Below are 21,268 nucleotides of genomic sequence, written 5' to 3'. Positions count from 1 at the left end.
CTAGATTCTGCAACCGACTATACTGCTGCATGTCCTGAATCTGTTCCTTCATGGTGGAGACTTCCTGTGATAGTGAATTATACTTAGTTCGTAACTGAGCACATTCGTCTCGATGCAACTCATTTCGTCATTTTCGGCTTTGAGGGAATCGATAGATGACTCGAAAGATATACTTATAATTGCTATTGTTTTTTCTATTTCAGACAGTTTAGAGTTCAAACTTTCGTTTATTTTTGTTTCAAAATAGCAGAGTTTTAAATTAAGAGTTGTATTAAAATCGCTTCTGAGGTCCGTTATTGCTCAGAGAATTTTGCAGTATCACATCAAGTTCCATCCTGAGCATTGGCACTGTTTCTAGTAAATACTAATATTTATTAAATTAGTAATAAAATAACATAACATTTAGTGAGTTACTGCAGGTCGCATCACTCTCGTTTACAGGTATCAGTTTGAATTTTAATACAGTTTATTAGTTATGATTTTTAACAGTTTAGTTTCTTTTAGTCTCAGTTGTAAATATATTGGTTTTGTAGAAGTAAAAATAAAGTACTTTGTAAAGCTTTTGCAATATTTTTGTGCAAAAATAAAAGAAGTACAATTATTATTGATCACTTTTATTTAAAACCTTACTGATTTTCCGATTTTAAATACCTTTTTTAGAAATTTAAAACATAAGTTTAATTATAATTTGTTCTTAATAATTGATTAAATTTTATTGTACTAAAGGCTTTAAAACAAAAGGAAAAGATGAAGGTATTCCAAGTCTTAAGAGGCTTAAATAAAAGAGAACTTTAATCTTTACTATAATAAGGATTTAAAAGTTTTAGGATAAATTCAATTCAAGTAACGTTTTAGCCCCTTGGAACTCGGAGGATATCAAGCCAAGGGGAATAACTTCGTTTAATTACCTCACCACTAACCAAAATTATATAAATTCAAATTTGAAAGTTCTGATTGGTAACTTAATAGTCTAAAAAAAATCATTCACTATGCTACACAGATAACAGATCTCAGTCACTTAGGAGATTAAGCACAACAACCTTGATTAAATAACAATGTCTCCATCACAATAACATTACCTGATTAAAACACCGATTATCTAAGGGAGTTCATTTGTTAGATCAAACAGTAAATACTCGCAATATAAAGTAAACATGTACTCACTGTAGAGTGTTATTACAATAGGGTCTACAATGTCCACATTTATAATATCTATTTTCAAAAAAGAAAATTTATGTTATTAGTGTGAATGTTGTTTAGATTATGTCTTTCAAATCATGTACATGGAAGAATCTATAAAATTTGTACTGACAAAAGGTTAGTCCAAAATATAAATAAAAACAAAGTATTGAAAAACGTTAATAGGTTTATAAACATTGTACAGAATAATAAAACAACATACGTGTTATATTCACCTCTTTATAAAAAAAAACACAGTATAACATTTATTCAAATCGTTATTTTTAAAAAACATTACCAAATAGTTGACAAATACTATAAAAAAATGTAGGACTTAACGTGGACGCGGCACTCGGAGTTACACTCGGCTCCAGTACAAATTTTACCCGCATTACTCAAGCATTGTATTGTGTTGCCTATTAAAACTCTCAAACACAAATACATTTTAGTTCAATATGGTTTTACTAAATAATTTGGCCAATGATCCAGGATTTGGTTGTTATTAGGTAACGGATCTAACGTGATAGATAGTTTACTCGGTTTGGCGTTCAGAATGTTATTAGGTAACGGATCTAACGTGATAGATAGTTTACTCGGTTTGGCGTTCAGAATGTTATTAGGTAACGGATCTAACGTGATAGATAGTTTACTCGGTTTGGCGTTCAGAATGTTATTAGGTAACGGATCTAACGTGATAGATAGTTTACTCGGTTTGGCGTTCAGAATGTTATTAGGTAACGGATCTAACGTGATAGATAGTTTACTCGGTTTGGCGTTCAGGATGGCAAACAAAAAGGTATGTTCTTCAGGTCGACTTATTATGCAGCTCTGTGTGCAGACGGGGGGTCAAAAATTGCTCTGTTCACACGAGCACATTCTTCCGGGTGTTTATACTGTGTTGGTGCTTCAGCTGAGATAGGTTTAGCACAAGAACATTGTTCAGTGGACTTTTAAAACTGTGGATAAACAAGAGTTGCAGCTACTGTGTCTCCTATGCCTGAGAAGGAAGCGGAGGAGAGGAGTGTTTGGGTATAATTGTCGATGATCTAAACATGGTGAGTACAAGATTCCGTACGGAATCCTGAGGAAATACGTTGATGTTTTTTTAACTTTCACCTATGCCCATAGAGAGTTTTTACGAACTGCTGAAGAAACTACAACTACATTTCCAGAAGACCCAAAAAACACGAGAGACCATAACGAGCCGTAACTTAATACAAGTCATTAAGTTGGTGATAGTTTTTTGAGTATACAAATTGCTAAAAATTGCATCGGAAAATACATAGGTACTTTAAACGATAACGTTACAGTTCATATGAAATTTGCTGTGTATAACGAACGTACACACAGAGCGAATGTACGTTTACTGAGAATGTAACGTCATTATACAGGGTGTCTTTGTTTACCCAAAAATTGATAACACAAGAAAGAGTTGTATTGTGCTAAAATTTTATATAGGTCTAAACATTATAATGGGTTATTTATTTATTTATTTATTATTAACGGCAAGCAGCCAATTTACATACGATATGCAATAAGATGGCAGTACAGTGTATATAGTGCAGTAAAAAGTACAACTAGTATAAAATAATACAGAGCTAGCAATGGCAGAACACAACACAATATGACAATGATCGATTCCAAGTCCCAATAACTGTCCATCACAACAAGAAAGTTTAGTTATACACTAATATCATATAAAAATCAACAATATATTATGAAATAGACCAACGTACAATAGAATTAACAACAATGTATAAAATAGAATAGTATAACAACAACAAGTACACGTAAATAACAACAACCAAAATAATATAAATACACCAATGATGCAAAAAGTCGAAATTAAATGAAATGTACCTTGCAGTAGAGCAGAAACATAATAAAAAATACAAAATAGCAAAAGCTAAAAAATGAAACAGTCTTAAAGTTACAGGGGATTTTAAGTGTGTTGAGACAAAACATAAGTGGCCCGCTTTCTGATTTGATGTAGGCCATCAGCGAAAAAATCGCACTCTGATGCAACACGATTCCCCAGGCGAACAAATCTTGCCAGTGGACTGTTGAAGTCGTAGTTCGTGGAGAGGTACTTGCGGCTGCAAAGCCCACTAGATCTGGTGTTTACAGGGATCCTGATACCAATTTCAGCGAGAAGCACTGCACATGGGCGCCAACTAACTTCCACAACATGAGTACATCTGCTACATCACGGCGCAAAGACAGAGTTGGAATATTAAGTTCTGCAGTTAATGCTTCCACGGGAACATCAGGGTAGTTGTAGCCAATCCTCACACCGACCAGACGAATGAAGCGTTGCTGGAGGGCCTCAAGTCTAGTCCTGGCACCAACTGTATAAGGAGACCATACAGGACTGGCATACTCCAAGAGTTGTCTTACCAACGAACAGTAGAGAGAACGTAGGGCAGAAGGATTATTGATGCCTCTAGAGAATCGAGATATAAAGCCCAACATCTACAAATAATATTCAAATGCTCAGTAAATCCCATGTCACTAGAAAAACACACGCCCAAATCTGTTACGTTCAAAAATCTTGGAATTTCGGAATTGGATATAAAGTAAGAGTACAGAATCGGTGATTTGATTCTATGAAAGGTAACAACAGAGCATTTGCCGGGGTTCACAGACATATTATTGCTTTTGCACCATTCCTCCACTGCAATCAAGCTACTTTGTAGTTTTAAAGAGTCTTGTGGGGAGGAAATTTCCATGAAGAGCTTAAGATCATCCGCAAATAGCAGGGCGTTGACATCGACCACCTCCATGAGATCGTTAACGAAGACATTGAAGAGGTAGGGGCCCAACAACGAGCCCTGAGGCACTCCTGAAGATGGCGAGAATCTGGTAGATGTGGACAATCAATCAATCAATCAATCAGATTTTTATTACCGGAACATTCTATAATGGCATGGCAAAAGTAAACTTTTTACTTGCTAGAATTTTGTCATACACCCCACAATAGATCTCATTCAGACATAAAATTTACTAATTTACATACATCCATTCATTCGCCAATGATTCCCACTTCCAGCGACGGGTTCAGTCAGTCTTTTTAATTGGTGGTCTCTCCCAATCATATGCCAAAAACTCGTCTAAATTATAAAGTGCTTGTGACACTAAAAAGCGTTTCAAACGAGTTTTTAACACCTTGGGCGTTGGAGCGTTTTTTATTGAATTTGGTAATTTGTTGACGAAATGAACACCCGCCTGTGAAGGCAAGCGTTCATTAACTACCGTTCTGTGTCTACCAGTTCGGTAGTTATCTCTCCCTCTAGTCTCATACCATGTATGTCTCGGCCATTCGTCATGGTACATTTAGACATACAAAAAACATAGTTGCTTCCAAGATGTAGAGACTGGGCAGCGTCAACAGTTGTAAATTTTTGAAGGCTTCCTTACACGACTCTCTAAAATTTCAACAGAGCGATAATGCGGATCGCTTGTCTTTGCAGCTTGAACACTCTCATAAATTGATTGTTTTGCACAAGCTCCCCACACAACACCAACCCGTAAGTGAGATGGGGGTAAATCAAGCCATAATACGCCATCATTAGAACCTGAATAGGGCAGTATTTGGCTAGAGACCTCAAAACATAAATGCCTGAGGCCAATTTGGAGCAAACGTGATCGATGTGATTATTCCAAGTCAACCCTCGATCTAGGTATATTCCCAGGAATTTCGAGCAGTAGACTTCTTCCAGCATTGTGTCAGCCAACATAACAGCTGGCTCGTCATGCCTGTCTACTGATCGCAAAGCAAAATTTAGAAAATTAGACTTTGCAGAATTTGTCTTAAGATTGAGGCTGTTGAAATGTTGGACGCAGTTGTTGATCTCAACAAAGCTCTGCTGTTCCAGAATCAATTTTGATTTGCTAGTGAAACAGAGAGTCGTGTCATCAGCATACTGCCACAAGTTTTCCGTGCAGAAGTGATGAACCTACGTCATTGACATAGATCAGGAAGAGAATTGGACTGAGAATTGAGCCCTGGGGACACCATAGCTCAGGTGAATTGGTTCAGATAATTTGTTTGCGATCTGGACAATTTGGGTTCTGTGGCTTAAAAAATGACCCTGAGCCACTGGAGAGGCACGCCTCGAATGCCATGAGTTTCAAGTTTGTCAAGCATTGTAACATGGTCAACGCAGTCGAATGCTTTCGATAAGTCTAGGAAACACACTTAATGTGGGATCCCGACGTTCTAGCCCCTCTACAACCCTATCGACTAGACGTACAACTGCGTCTATTGTCGACTTACCCTTCCTGAAGCCAAACTGGTCTTCAGATAGCTGGTTGTGCTTATTTAAAAATTGAAGCATTCTTACCAAGAAAAGTTTTTCGAATATTTTGCTCAAAACTGGCAAAATTGAGACAGGCCGGTAATTGTGGTGGGGAGTGGGGATCATCTTTCTTAAAAATCGGGGCTCACTTTCGCGGTTTTTAGGAGTGAGGGGAAAACTCCTTGTTCAAAAGAGAAATTTACTAATTGGGTTAAAGGTTTCACAATATGCTTTGAACATGTTTTTATTAGCCACATCGACATTAAATTTAAATCATTAGATTTTTTGGCTGGGAGCTGCTGAATTATTTTTTCAAAGCTCTTCCTCAACGACAGGTGCCAGTGCCATGGAGGCTACTGGACACTGTCTCCGTCTTGGGATTCCTTGTGGCGGTGATGGGCAAGGGCCTTACTCACAAGCAACAGATCCAAAGAATCTGTTAAGCCTATTCGCAACCTCAACCGCATCCTTCGCAAGTCTGTCACCATTTTTTAATTTTATTTGATTGTTGCATGATTTGTTTTTATTGTTGATGATGTTCCAAGCAGTTTTAGAAATATTTTTTGAAAATATAATTGATTTAGAAACATCATATGCCTTTGCCGCCTGGATCACTTTTCTGTAAATTAGTTTGTAATTTCGAAAAAAACCGTTTGAATTCTTCATTGTGTGATGTTTTCTGAATTTCTGAGAAAACTTTAGTTTTTCTCTAGAAATTAAAATTCCTTTAGTAATCCATTTGTTGTTTATAGTTTTGGAACAAACTTGTATGGTTTTTGAGAGGACAGTACATGTTAACATGAAAGTTTAGTGTATCACTAAACATTTTAAAATGCTGTTCTACCGAAAGATTTGATTCTTGGAATTTCCAATCTTCTTTGGAAAGGGAAGTGTTGAGGAGAGCGATGTTTCCTGGCCTTAAGTCTCTTATTGTTTTAGTGATTTTGGGCTCCCTCTCGATTTTTACTCCACTAATAATAGCCTCTTGGCCGTAGTGGTCCGAGATAGCTGTATTGACCACGGACACTGCGACACTTGGGAGATTAGATATGATATTGTCGATTGTAGACTGTGTAGACTGTGTCACACGCGTTGGCGTTTTGACCAACAACTCAAGGTCGAATGATCTTAAACAAGTCGACAAATCGTTTGGTGGAAGGGTGATTAGTGTCCATCGCATTGATGTTAAAATCGCCCATTAGGATATAACCCTGTTCATGGTTAGTTAAATCCATCAGTAGAGCTTCAAAATTTGTAAAGAAATTTTCCTCATTGCCATTGGGAGACCTGTAGATTCCGATGACGGTAAAATTTTGATCTGTTCGAATTGAATTTTATCCCAACTGCTTCAAAGTCTTTTTCTATAGTTTTGACAAGTGAAAAGGGAGAAAATGAATAATTTTGTTTGACCAAAAATGGCGACTCCTCCTCCTTTGGAAAGTTGTCGGCAATATGAATTAGCCAATGTGAAATTTGGAATTTGGCATGGCGGTAATTGGAGGAACCAATTTTAACACAAAGATAACGATCCCGGAGATAGCTGGAGATCCAAGACAATAAGGGGTTGGCAACTCCGTAGCCCCTCAACTTTGATGCAAGAATAGAGTGGTCAACCCTATCAAACGCCTTTGCCATGTCAATGTACACGGTATCCATTTGCTTATTCTTGCGAAAGGAACCAAGCACATGCTCTTGGAAGAGTAGAAGATTGGTTACTGTGGATTTACCACGCATAAAACCATGCTGTGCGGGGTGGATTGATCTCGATATGAAGCGACTAAGCCTATCAACCACAAGGCCTTCGAATAGCTTGCCAATCACTGGAAGGATGGTAATTGGCCGGTAGTTCCGTACATTGTTAATGTCCTTGGACTTGTGCAAGGGGATGATAAAGCCATTCTTCAAAGCGCTGGGGAATATGCCCATTTCCAGTGACTCGTTGAAGAGAGATGTAAGAGGATCAACGAGGAGGCTGCGGCAGCGATGAATGACAGAAGGAGGAACGTTGTCAAGCCCCGCGCCCTTAGTGATATCTAGATGCTCAAGCTTGAGCAAGACCTCCTCCCTGGTTAGTTTTAGGCAGCATAAGCAGTCCGAATTGGCGTAACAATGGTTGAGGGAGCAATGCGATTGTGGCGAATAGACAGAACTAAAGTAAGTGGAAAACAATTGGCATATGCTTGAGGAATCCGTGGCCTCCTCTCCATCAAGATGTAGCATGGACGGTATGTCAGGTGACTTCCTTTGAGCCTTGACCAGACCCCAAAACGCCCGAGGATTAGTTGAGATATTCGATTCAACATTAGACAAGTAATGTATATAGCATTCACGGGACATAGTCCTACAAGTGTCTCTAAGCTTAGAGAAATCATAGTAATGGGCAAGATTGAGGCTTCTTTTGTAGCGTTTGTGAGCTACTTTTTTCTTAACTATGAGTCTTTTTAGCTCTCCAGAAAACCAACTCGGGAAGTGCGATATGCCAAATTTCTTTGTTGGGCTTGCCTTTAGACTGATGTCCTCCAATGACTTCATAAGCCGATTAAACTTGTCATCAACTGAGGATTTATCATATATGAATGTCATATCAGTACTTCGCAGGTCTTCAAAAGCAGAATCCAGATCACACTTCCACAGATTGTGCCCCATGTAGCAATCAGCAGAAAGAGCAGACGTCCGAAATTGTATAGCTAGAGCTAGAGGTGGGTGATGAATATCTGGTGTAGTCAGAAAATCGTTAGCACTGGTGACCTCAACTTCCCGTTCGGAGCAAAAGACTAAGTCGAGAGATACACCCCTGTGGTTACGAACGTGGTTAATCTGGTGAAGGGAGTGAAGAGCTGACATGAGTTATTATAATGAGAAACATAATTCAGTTTTGTCGTTCGATTCTGATGTACTTAATCATATCTGTAATGTTTTTTTAGTCAGTCATATCTTTAATGATCCGAATCCGTTCCGTCTGAAAGAGTCCTAAGAGGATGTAGCCTACAGTTTGTCCGGAGCCTAAAGAGCTCAGAGGATTAGACGACCCTCGCATCTAGACACGCACACACCGTCACACGACAAGCCCGGCCTACCTTTCGTCACTGTTGTTTCGTTCACATTACATACTACGAAGTCTACAAAACTGTTGTTTTATTTTATTTTCCGTAAATATTTGTGTAATTTTTAATTCTGGATAAAAACGAAAAGACTATAACATTTCTGACGAATTTGGTCATTAGTTAATTATGACTAGCCGTCCAGTTATATCTACGCGTTGTGGACCTAGTTTAGACTAGAACCTTGGATTTTCTATTATAATGCCCTGTTTTCTGAGTATCAAGAAGACACATTTGTCACTGCAGGTACGAGCAGTGACTAACACTCACCTGGCATGTTGGTTTAATGTGCTCAATGGGCTATGCTATACCAGCGGCTGGTGTCAACATTGTCAGAATTGTGTCTAGTTATTACCAATCATAGTATTAACAGAAAACGTTTGTAGTTTGCCATGCAAGGAGCACAAAGATAGAACAAAGCACCGCCACCTGCTTTTAGTTTTAATGTATGATTTTAATTTTAAATCTTTATTCTAAAGTAAGGATTAAAAGTGTATGTTCTTTTTTAGGATTTCTTTCTATGTACGATTAGTACTATATAGTCTAATAATCACTGTTATAATATTTATTACAATTTCGTCATAGTTATCACTGATTTGGAACTGCATACGTTTAAGACTGAGAAAAAAATGTTTTCCAGATTTTTGAAACAGTTCAAGTTTTTGGAGATCATAATTACAATCGTCATTATAACACTAAAGTGAAGACTGAGAAAGGAAGCAGGCGGAGAGGTGAGAAGTACTCGTACATGTGACATCTTTGTCGTACAGTAGTGTTTGTGTAACGAACGTTACGAGATATAATCTTCCCGCTCTATCAACAAGCGTTGCAGTTGTGTTCTCCGGATTGTATACATTGACTATTGAAATGTCTTTGTTTTCTTTCATTGTTGCTTTTAGGGTGTTAAAAAATGAAAACGGAGTAATAATATGCAGTATTATAAGGTAGAAACATTTAGCAACATTTTCAAACAAATTATTTTCCAAAATGAGTGCAAGTAAGAATGACAGAGAGTGTGCAAACAACAGTTAGCGACATCAATAGGGTAAAATTGGGAATGCAGTCATTCTTGTTCATCAATGAACAATTCCGTAGTAAAGCTGTCTTCTTTATTTATTTTTATAAAGCATTAGCTGTTTCCCGCCTACGCTTTTCGTAGGCTTTGCCCGCGTATAAGCAGTTCTGGTTCAAGTGAATTATATTTAGAACGCCGATGTAGAGTTTACCTTGTTGCCACGATCAAGAAGAACCGTCAAAAATGTATGTTTATAGCCGTTTTAAACGTACATGTACTTTATTATAAAGTGGTCTAATACTCAATCTTTAAGTTCAACCAGAAATTTATTTTAAAGACAAATATACATCATAACGTAGCGCCTTCGAATAGTGTTTGACTGTTTAATATACGTAACTGTCTTGTAATTGTAATTTATAATGTACAGGCGCTTTGAAAACTTTGATCTTTTGTAGCGCCGCCTGGTGGAGAACTAATACCAATGGGCATAGCATATAAACCTTCTCCGTAGAAAAATACATACACATTTTTATAACGATCGGTCTCTTAGTTTACGATTCTATGAAGGACATACAGACAAACATTATATACACAAGCATTCTTGTTTTCATAAATGGTACAGTATATTAAAACAATAATACCAACAAAATATAAAACTGGTGTTATAATATACTACTAGACACCGATGAGCGTGATTGGGTGCACTCCTCAATTTATTTCCTGCTATCCCAATAGCAAATGATTGAGAGGGCATGACCATCTTGCCAAGAAACTGAATCCACCCTACAAGTAGTATACCCTCACCTTTCCACAGACGTAGACCTCGGGTGGCGGTTGTGAGCACGGCACTGACGGCGGGCTCTGGAGCGGGCTGGGCGTGGGAGATCGGCTGGGTGGCGACTGGAGGTAGAGCAAGCTCGGTCGCTTGTTGCGCTTCTCTTGACGTCTCCTCTCGTGTCTCACGGCAACCGCGGGCATGGCTCCGATCATGGTGCTTCCTTGGCCTGCAAGATCACAGCAACGGTATTGAAATATTGCCATTTTAGTTTTCCATAACTTCATATAGAGTAACAAACCAGAATTAAGTACATCTTACCACACTGGCTTGAAATAAGTGCTCCTTAAATCGCTGATCACCATCAGAGTGAAGACGGCATGACAAACAATGGAAATAAGCCTCGTCGCAACGACTTTGAATATGCACATTTTTACCATGGCTTGGTGTTTTTTCCGCGATAGCACTAGATTCTGTTGCAGAAGTAAGCTGAGTTCAACCAAGCTTGACCAGAAGCATTGAGTAATTTTGAAGGCTGCTTTCACTATCAATGCAATGTTAAAATGTTTAGTATCACTTTCATGGAGGAAAATGCTGTTAAGATGAGTAGTGTACTTCTTGTATTTTATAAATGAAGTGATGACTGGTGATTAATGATACAGCTCATTATTCTATTGTATGAAATAAATGTTGAAATAGGTTTCAAAAGACTCCTTTACTTTGATTTGTTAGTAATTTTAATGTCAGTGATATAGACTGTGAGGAATATAAATGTCCAAAATTCAGTTCTCGCTGCAACGAGATCTAAATTTCACTTAGCCTACTTCAAAAGAGATGTTAATAAATACCATTCAAGGGGTGAGTAGTAGTTACCCTGGCACTTCTCATGTAAGTAATGCTTGTTATGAAATGTTCTCATCTCAGCACCTTATCCCAACTTAATACTCCAGGTATAGAAGTCATATACTCCAAATTTAAAAATAACCCAAAAACTTGTGTACTCTCGCCTGGATAGCAACATGTTTCTTAGCATCCATGAAATCAGTTAAGAATGTTGGGAGGGATCACCTTCTCTTCGTCTTCCTGCAGCAGGTCCGGTAGCTTGAAATATCAAAAAGAAAACACATCAGCAACCATTACAGTGAATATAGAATATATGTTATAAGGCACTCGGGGAGCACATACTCGTATATGAAATTTCGTAATTAAGCGTAGTTAGCGTCGGGTACAACTCAACAAAAGAATAGTACTTGCAGTAACTTCCACACAATTATCTAAGAATATTAAGAGACACAGTAATAAAAGTAAAACAAAGCTGAAGAAATCAGCATCATATTGTAAAAACTATGGTGATTTGAGATTAAGTTGATCTATATTGATCACTGATTTTTTGAGTTCAGCCAATCACAGTAGAGCTCCCTCTCACTCTACTCACCTTTATGTGCATTCGAGACTTGCTGTTGCTCTCTAGCGAGACTTCTTTGACAAACCATTTAGCGCAGTGTAGCTCTGCAGAGAAAAGGATCGAATGTCTCTAGTGACCATCGTTGACTGAAGTTTTCATTATTTTCTCTCCACGCCAATCAAGATATAGTACTACTAGGTTGACTTGCCATTTTCTATTAGATTATAGGAAACAAGTTTGCTCAATTATTTTCATTCTAGTGTATGTAGCCAATCAGAATGACTACCTAATAATTTAACGCAACACAGGTAAAGGACCTCCTGCACATGTAGGAGTCAGTTATTAACAACAAAACATGACAAAAGTGAATCTGTAGTTAGTTACACTTATTCTGCTTCACTACAGATTATTAAATTTTTATTTAATGTAAATAGTATAAACAGAACACTTGGTATTATTAATGGTATAGTTTTAGAGGAAACAGAATAACTTTACTTGCGTTAGTATTTCTAACAAAACGTATATAAAGTTTTATTTAAAAATATTAAAATACATTGTAAACAATAAATCTGATTAATAAGTACACTTATTGATATGGAAGTAAATCTGAAGTAACCTTGAGTTTTCAAATCCCCAGAAATCTGTATGATCTCGGCTCTTTCAACATCATATCTTCTTGTCCAGCATTAAGGAAACCTTTTTGTATGAGAACATCGACCTCATCAGCATTTCGTACTGACTGTTTAAAAAATCTTTTCATCGGCCTCCGTATTATGATATTCTCAACGCCGGCATTTAAAATTTACATGGAACATTTAATAACTTATTTTAATTAGGACTTTTGCGTATATACCACAATATATTTTGTGCTCTCCAAAGAGTTTTTTAACAACTGGTCATCATTTTGGCATGGTTCTTTTTATGTTATTGAATGCTAGTTGTGTTTTGTCACCGTTATAATAATACTAATTGATTTGATCATTATATTTTCATTTATACTTAACATACGTTATTTAGAAGCTGTCTTTTTTAGATAGTTTTTATTTCAGGCTTTACTTAGTCATTGGACTGTCTTGCAATTGGATCAAATTTATAATATTTTGTTTGAAGTTATGCTCTTACTCGTATTAATTACAGTTAAACACTTCACAACTGCACTACTGTCATCTTATATGAAAACTTCACTATACAATTCTAAACCATAAAAAACAACATCAAAACAACAAATTCATATATTTTTTAACATTCCTTTTAACCAAACAACTTCATAATAATAGAGCTGCGGTGTGGCAATCCCTCATTACTGGTTATACTAGTGAATCCTACAACATTAGAAAATCTGCCCCCAATTAATTACATAAGATTATAGATTAATTTCGGGACTCGAACGTTCGCTCATACTCGAATAGCGGTATTTATTCTGTAACAAGTATTATGTAGTAATTTATTACATTTCAGTACCTCGATCAATTTTAATATTCCGTAAACAATTTATTTTAACTTTTACGCTTCTAATATTTATATTCATAATCCATTTTGTTTAGAACATTGATTTGTACCAGTAGAGTACTCTAATTCCTTCTCAGACAAAAATGATGTTAATGGAGCAAATTGAACCGAAAGTGGTGGAGCCCCAGTCAATACCTTTCAATACGCAATAACATAGAAACCTCGCGGTTTGGTGGATATGTGCGATATTAGAATGGGGACAGTATATGGTACATGTTAACCTTGGATGAGGTTTTAGAGAACTTTTGAGAAAAGGGTGAAATGTAACGAAATTTGCATAAATGTTAAAAAAAAAACAAATAATTACCAAGGATAGCTCGTAACCGGATGTATAGTTTAGTAGGCGAAGCCGCCAGGCCAACAGTGTTTCTTACAAAACTACTATAGGTACTTTGAGGTTTAGTCTATTTAAACCAAAATTAACACGAATGTTCTGTATGGTAAATGTCATTCAAGCATGGTGTTTATTAAGTGAACTGATACTAATTATGTATATTATTTTACTCCAAACGCTTGGAGATCGTATGGATGTTTAACCATAATTGGTATGAACGTTTTAAACAAGCTAGGAGTAACCATGTCGTGTAGCAGGCTCCATGAAATTGAATGCACGTCTACATCGCATTTCATTTTAAAGATGAGAGACAGACAGCCAAATCAAACAGAAAACAAAATGTTACAACCTCCGGACAGACGGAGTAAACATTTTTATAACTTACTGAGTGATTGGTTTCAATTAAGTTCAGCCAAATCATATGGAACCATAAACGAACTTATTCTTTTCTATGTAGAAATCAAGTCTCATGTTATTTAACGTTTATAGATGAAATCTTTGACTTGGCTTCTTGCTGACAGTTAGTGACGTAAACGTTCAGTTAAATCTCATCGTTGAACACGCCGATTATAAAACAGGACGTTGCTTATTTAAAAATCAAGTTACATGTAGGATATCAAGTCTATCTATGCAAACTTTTTTTTGAGATGTGCAACAGAATCCAGACACACATGCAAAGATATAGACTGCCAGAATTCTTCTAGAGCCCTTAGTCCTACTAATATTATAAATGCGAAAGTTTGAATGTTTGGATATTTGGATGTTTGGATGTTTCGAGGTTTGTCCTCGAATGACGCTGAAACTGCTATACGGAATGTACCGAAATTTGGAACAGGTATAGCTTTTCGTCTGAATTAACATTTAGAGTGCTTTTTACCACCCATAACACATTCATTTCACCAAATAAAGTCGAATTAAAATTGAAAAATCAGTTTGTTTACATTCGAATGTTATGTTAAGAACGAAACGTAATAACGTTTCATAATTCAAATTAAACTGGCACTAAACAGCTGTTGACAGCTATAATTCGAAAAACTTTCTGAAACATCTGTTTACATTTAAAATTTTATCAATAATTAATAAGTAAACTGTGCTTGATCGATAGTGTAATGCAGATAGTAAATAAAACATTAATATATAAATTTTCCCCAGATTGTGCACCAGTGACGAATTTTATGCATCTAATGCATTAAATACTGTTATAAAACTAACCTTAATGAACAAAGTTAGGAATGTTTTCACATAAGTTACTTTAAACTGGTGGACTTACTTGACATTGTAATATTACATTTTAACAATGGCTTATAGAAAAACAGAGAAATGAATACTAACATACCTTAACGATTCATTCTTTCCCTGGCTACAGTCCAAAAAACAAGTGTAACGTAAAACTTTAATAACGATTATTTTGGAATGTCGCATAACCTTAATAAGGATTTCCCCCTTATACCGGAAGTACATAAGAAGTAGGTAGGACTTCCCCTAGGTCGTAATAGGCTTTTCAGTCCTAGAAAACTCAACTATGCCAACACGATTTTGACCAAAACAGATTTCCGAGAACTATATAATCGAACGTATATAGTATTTTAATCGAGGCAATATGGCAAGCTAACCTGTGACATAATGGGTAAGTGCATTTAAACAGTCTTAAGTAGGCACTTTTTAACCGAAGTAGGCATCTCGGTCCTATGTATATAAGTAAGTAAATAAGTATATATATTTTTTCTTCGTCAGAACAACAAGGCAAACTCTACTATGGTACTGGAAATATATGAGAAGGACTGGAAATATACGCTTTTTGACCAAAGTAAGTTTCCGAGACCTGTGTGATCCGAGATTTGTGATTTCTTGATCGGGATTAAAAGGCAGATTCAGCTGTGACGTTATATAATTATGTAGAACCAGAAATGCTCCTACACGTGCCAAACATGATATAATAATTAAAGAAACCTGGTCTTCCACTAGTCAATTTGATTTCCCAACAACCAATACTGGCATACATTAGCCAACCTTGTTTTGCATTGGCCAATTTGTTTTCCAACAAACAAATCCGGTCCTCTGAAACGCAATATTAGCTAACATTAACCGGCAGTTTTATCTAATAATCAATCCAGATTTGGTCTGGCAGTAACTGATCTAAGGCCTGGCATATACTTAGGTATGCCCACACTCGCCAACGTCTTCGCGCACAATAATAGTATATCAGTAGAAGTTAATCTATAAAACGAGAATTTTCGCAAATAAACTCAAAGGAAATGTTGTCTTTAAAAAAACAGATGAATTAAAACACATTTTCAAAGAGTAACTTGACAAAGATTTACTTTACCAGACTAAATTTTGTTCCAGGGACAATTTTACAAGTTTCGTTATATTAAGTCTATAGTGGAAGTGGAAAGTTTACTCTTTTCTATGCAACTTTTAGAATTAGTCTCAAGAGACTTGTAAAAGGAGTTTCTCAAACTGGATAAATGAATAAAAGTATAACTGATATAAGAGTACCAAAAGCGATACGACAATAATTTCTTAAAACAAACACACCTCTCATTTCTTTAAAAACCTTGTAGTAATTAAGATGGCCCTAATAAATCAAACGGTTCATCCTTCAGTAAAACACATTTGAAAGAAATAATATATTAAATAAGAGTTTAAAATAAATCAAAGTGTATAAAATTTAAAACTCTAACCACATACATATATGTGTTTTTATATTACTAATAATTATCTAATTAGATAACACGTGTGGTACTTATTTATTTTTTAAGATTTGATGAGGAATAACTGAGAAATATGGATATAACATTTTAGAATGTTCCTATAGTAAATACGTCAACATTCGCTGTATAAAAGTCATAAAATTTTAAATCCGGAAATTCTTTTGTGTTTGCGATGCGTTTAGTCTTATTTGGAATACAAAATGTAATGGTCAAACTAAAACATGATGAATCTAGAAAAAAGATTAGTACACTTTTTGCATTTATTTCATATAGTTTTATTTTAGTGACTTGAGTGTCGAAACTAAATTATAAATAACGTATTGAAAGATGTTTGGAATGACCTAATAACTTTTAATAAAGCAAAGAAAACGGTTGATTACTTCGGAATTAATTGTAAACGTAGACATAAAATTTCTAACTCGATTTTATTCAATTTTGAAGATTTTAGTTCTGTATAATACATTGGGGTGTTTGTTATATTCTTTAAGTTTTATAAAACAGCTTTTACTAGGAAATTAATAAAAAGTAATTAATATAGAGTATTCTAAGCTATACGTAGCAATTTTAAAAGTGTATGTTTGCGAATATTGTAATATATTAAATCCAGTGTAAGACAAATTCTATATATCACATATAGTTACCTATTATTCTCTCTATATACCTAATTAGGTCTGGTACGTTGTCGTATGATGATTAAGAAAAATTTATGGATTAATTTTATAAAAAAATTTGTAAATTTTGCCCAAATGGAAATTACTAGGCTATTTCTATTAGCAACTAACTATCTTAGTCTCTGTTGTTATACGTATACTGTTACTATGTTTATAAATTGATAGCACATTTTTGTTACTATACCATAACAGGATAACGCATAACACAAACTGTTACCATTTCAATAGTGATTCTAGTGGTGTTCTATAAGGTGATGATGTTGAGTTAGGAATCACAGGTGTAGTTAATGGGAAGACGATGGAACGATGGAATGAAACCTGGTAAAAGGTCTTGTTACAGAAAGTGGCCATTCCATTTGCTCCACTACCGGTGTTCCTCTCTGAAATATCTTCTTGCTGTTTCGAAACATTTCTCTCATATTTCTTTATGCTCACTAATGCAGGAAATGGAGACAGGTTTCACGTAAGACGTGCTAGTTATTTAACCCAGGCCGTAAATATTCAAATGCATTTTCAAAATAAAACAAACACGGCGTTTCTCGGTAGATTGGGGCTACTTCAAAAATTATAGCAGACATAATAAAAGCAAAAATGTGTAAATGAATGCCCTAGTTTGATTATTTAATGTATGTCCTATGTGTTTTTAATTTTAAAATCAAATCTAAAACAGTTAATGGGAATAGAAAACTCGATGTTTAGTTGGTTGAATAATAAGAGTTACAACTATTTTAGTGGTAGAATGGTTACTTTTCCTTGCGAATAGAATGGGTGCTCTTTAATCTAAGCGCATTTCTTTGTTCACAATTGTTCACCATAAATGGTTTTTAATTCAAATAGAGCATTTCTATTCTCCATCAAATTCATTACACAGTTTATGTCACAACTATCAATCCACACTAGCAGAATACTTTAGCTTAATTGTATACTAGAAACGAAAATAAAAAAAAAACTCACAATATATATATATAAAATGGATATCCAAATTATAACATTTATTTTACATATTTGAAAATCATGGTGTTGACATACATGCCTCTTATATTCTCTGAAAACTTTGACTATTCATTACTTACAGACACTGTACCCTTGGTACACAAGCAATAGCAATAGCTGTAGGTTCTTATGACTTTATTTCAATATCAGTCGATTGAACTCCTATTAAGATATTTAACAATGTCCAAACTTTACAAATGTACCTTTTATCAATGTAATAGTAAGTTTTGCTACGCTGTAACAAAAAAAAGGACAATCAAACTTAGTGAGATATTTAAAAGAGTGAGATTTTTACATTAAAATTATATGATTTTTTAGCTTTTATTGAAAATGTGTTCTGTTCAAAATAGTAACAATGTTAATGTTACTTAGCGAAGGCTTTCCGACACTCTTTTTTCAAGTTTTCTCCTTTTTGGAACTGCCTGGTCGTTTTACATTAAAACATGAACAAAATTGAAGTTCAACAATTCAAACTCTCGAGAGCAAAATAAATACTCGTAATTTACCAAATATATTTAATGACCAACCACAAAACTCAGTTTTGAGTTCTCTACTGCTTTCTAACTGTATGAAAAAATGAATTATTTAATATATAAGTTTAAAATATATAAACAATACTGAAACAAGACAAAAGTTGTCAAAATAATTTTTAGAATAGGATAAACTCCAACGGAAAAAACAAATAGATATAGGGCGTAAAAATTCCCACACGGGCTTGATAATATCCGAACGATTACAGGTATAGAAATAAAGTTGCTGCGTCATTACTGAACCTATTAATCTACTTTTTGAAGTAACTAACATTTTTTGTCAAGTCAGGAGGATGGTCCGCAAGGATTCAGAAGGAAACCTTAAATTAGAGCATAGGTCGAGTAGTACATCAAATTAAAGGTCTCATAATTAGTAGGATACAGTGCCGCACATTCGACCTGAAAAGATTCACTCTTTAAAAAATTACCCTGGTTTAAAGTTTGAAACATTTACAATTTTGGTCCTGCTCCAGGTGATTTAATATTCTTAGCTTGGCGGCGGCCCTGGGGCCTAAGCGATAGTGTTTACCAAAATTCGATTTCGTATGAAAAATTTTAAAATATTGTACATTTATTATTGCCTTCATGGTAGACTAGATTAATAATGCCGTATCGAATTGTTTGATTATCATTAATACACCTTTATTTGAACGTTTTGTCTTGACGCTACTCATCAGTCCCCCTAGACAAGCCAATAAGCATGACGTTGACTAGAAATAATGAGTTGTATTATATAGTCTACTGATAATGGTAATTCAATGGCGGGTCGAAAAGGGAGCTTCAAGCTCCGCTCCATCGAAAGCGACCATTGCGATTTGGATCCATTGCATGATCCATAAAAACTTTAAATATATTGTTATTGGTGCAATCCACTACATTAAAAGCACTCCTAAAAAGTAAGAGTTTTTTGAATATATGGACAAGAACATGGAATCTGACTGCTTATGTTTTATTCTACAGTAGTTCTCTTTGGTTGTCTCTTGGTAAACCCCTCTCCAGAGCGTTGAGCTGAAACTCGAAATATATACTTACCAGAAGGATAAAAACCATTTCATTGCTGATAAATTTATTGATAAGAACTTTATGTTGAAGATAACTTTGGAAAATAAAAAAGTTAATTGTTTAAAATGAATGAGTAAGTAACTAAGTAAATAATTGCAAGAAAAGAACACAAATATCTTAAACCTGTCAAACAAAGTGGAGGATTTTAAAAAGATATTCTGTTTACGGAAGGCTGTCTTGAATAAAGATGAATACACTACATCTTCCGACTTAAAACAGTTTATTGAAAAATATTTTTTCCAGAGTATTTTTGTATGAATAGCCTATCAATGATGTCAACTCTATAATGTGGGTATCAAATCCGTTCAGCAAAGAAGTGCATCTAAACGTTGAATAGAGTGAACAACCGGTAGAATTCCAGACAGTTAAGATACTGGATAAAAAACTGGATAAAACGAATTATTTGCTACAATGTTGGTGTAATGTCGAAAAAAGTGAACCCGTACATTTCCAGGAAAGCGTTGGTTGTGTTCATACCCTAGCTACTTTTTAACTTTTTGAGATGAGCTTCTCAGTTTTGGCAATTATCGAACCAAAATGCAAACTAAACTTCAAAACTTAAAAAGAAATGTTTGTTTCGAACATCAGTACAGATTTGTATGTACTAATTAAATGAAAAATTATCACCCTTCGCATACACATTTAGGAAATATGTCCGATTGGCTTGTGTTAAAGTAAACGAAAATCACAAGTGAAAATCACCAACTGTGATGAATTTGAGTAGGTCTTATAATAGGATCGATTTCTATCCCACCTGATTTTAGTAAAAGTACAGGGTTCTGGACGACCAACACTTTAGACCGGGGAGATTGGCTCTTGATGTAGTAACTCATCTCGTGAGTGTTATTGTAAAGGGATTTGAACCTAGGTAAAGGTATTGTCTTTTTGAACCTTTCAAAGGTTTTTGATTGTGTAAATCATGATATATTGCTGCACAAGCTTGATTGCTGTGGTGTACGAGGGTTGTCACTTCATTGGCTCCACTCTTACCTTAGTGGAGTCAGTGCAGGTCCAGAGCACACTTGCAAATAGAATTGAAGTGGATGAAGGAGTCCCTCAGAGATTTATCCTAAGTCGAATTTCTTTTGATTTACGTTAATAAAATGCAGACACCAGTTATAAAAGGAAAATAATTCAAAACGCCGATGATAACAGTCTCTGTTTCCGTGCTGAATCAATTCCAACATTTTATAAACTTCAACTCCCTTATTTAAAATATCTTGGTCAGCAATTTAAAAACTAACCACACGAGGACAAATTACATTAGTTTCTCTTTATATCGACGGATTTCAAACGAAATACCAACTGTAACGGTGGATGCCAATGTCGTAGAGGATACTGATACACCAAACTTCTTGTAATACATCTTGACAAGGGTTTGGAAAGTGTATATCGAAAATATTTGCGCGAGATTAGAGTCCGAACTTTTTGTTCCCCGAAATTATAACATTTTTACACCTCTGGTGTACTAATGGTAGCTTATACAGATCAATATTGTCTCATGGTATTGATGTATGGGATAGCTGTGCTACATGAAGCTTTGAAAAAGTATTCAGATTACAAAAAAGTCCGTTCGAATTAAAAAATTAAAATTCATAGAGCCGTGGCGAAATGACTTCAGAGAGCTGAACAAACTGCTCGGTTTGTATGTGCTGGAAACTGCTCTGTACTGTCGATACAAA

The 21,268-nt window shown here is 35.4% G+C and overlaps 1 protein-coding gene across 1 annotated transcript in view; it reads right to left on the bottom strand.

Moving 5' to 3' along the window:
* LOC124354378 overlaps nucleotides 1-21,268 on the bottom strand; it is a 221,149-nt gene that overhangs the window by 22,907 nt on the left and 176,974 nt on the right. Inside the window, exon 2 of the mRNA XM_046804782.1 lies at nucleotides 10,398-10,597. Within this exon, the coding sequence (XP_046660738.1) occupies nucleotides 10,398-10,597 (200 nt within the window). The remainder of the gene's footprint in view (nucleotides 1-10,397; nucleotides 10,598-21,268) is intronic.

Source organism: Homalodisca vitripennis, chromosome 2, assembly GCF_021130785.1.
Source record: "Homalodisca vitripennis isolate AUS2020 chromosome 2, UT_GWSS_2.1, whole genome shotgun sequence".
NCBI classification, from domain to species: Eukaryota; Metazoa; Arthropoda; class Insecta; order Hemiptera; family Cicadellidae; genus Homalodisca; species Homalodisca vitripennis.
This window is presented reverse-complemented; position numbering and strand designations above follow the sequence as displayed.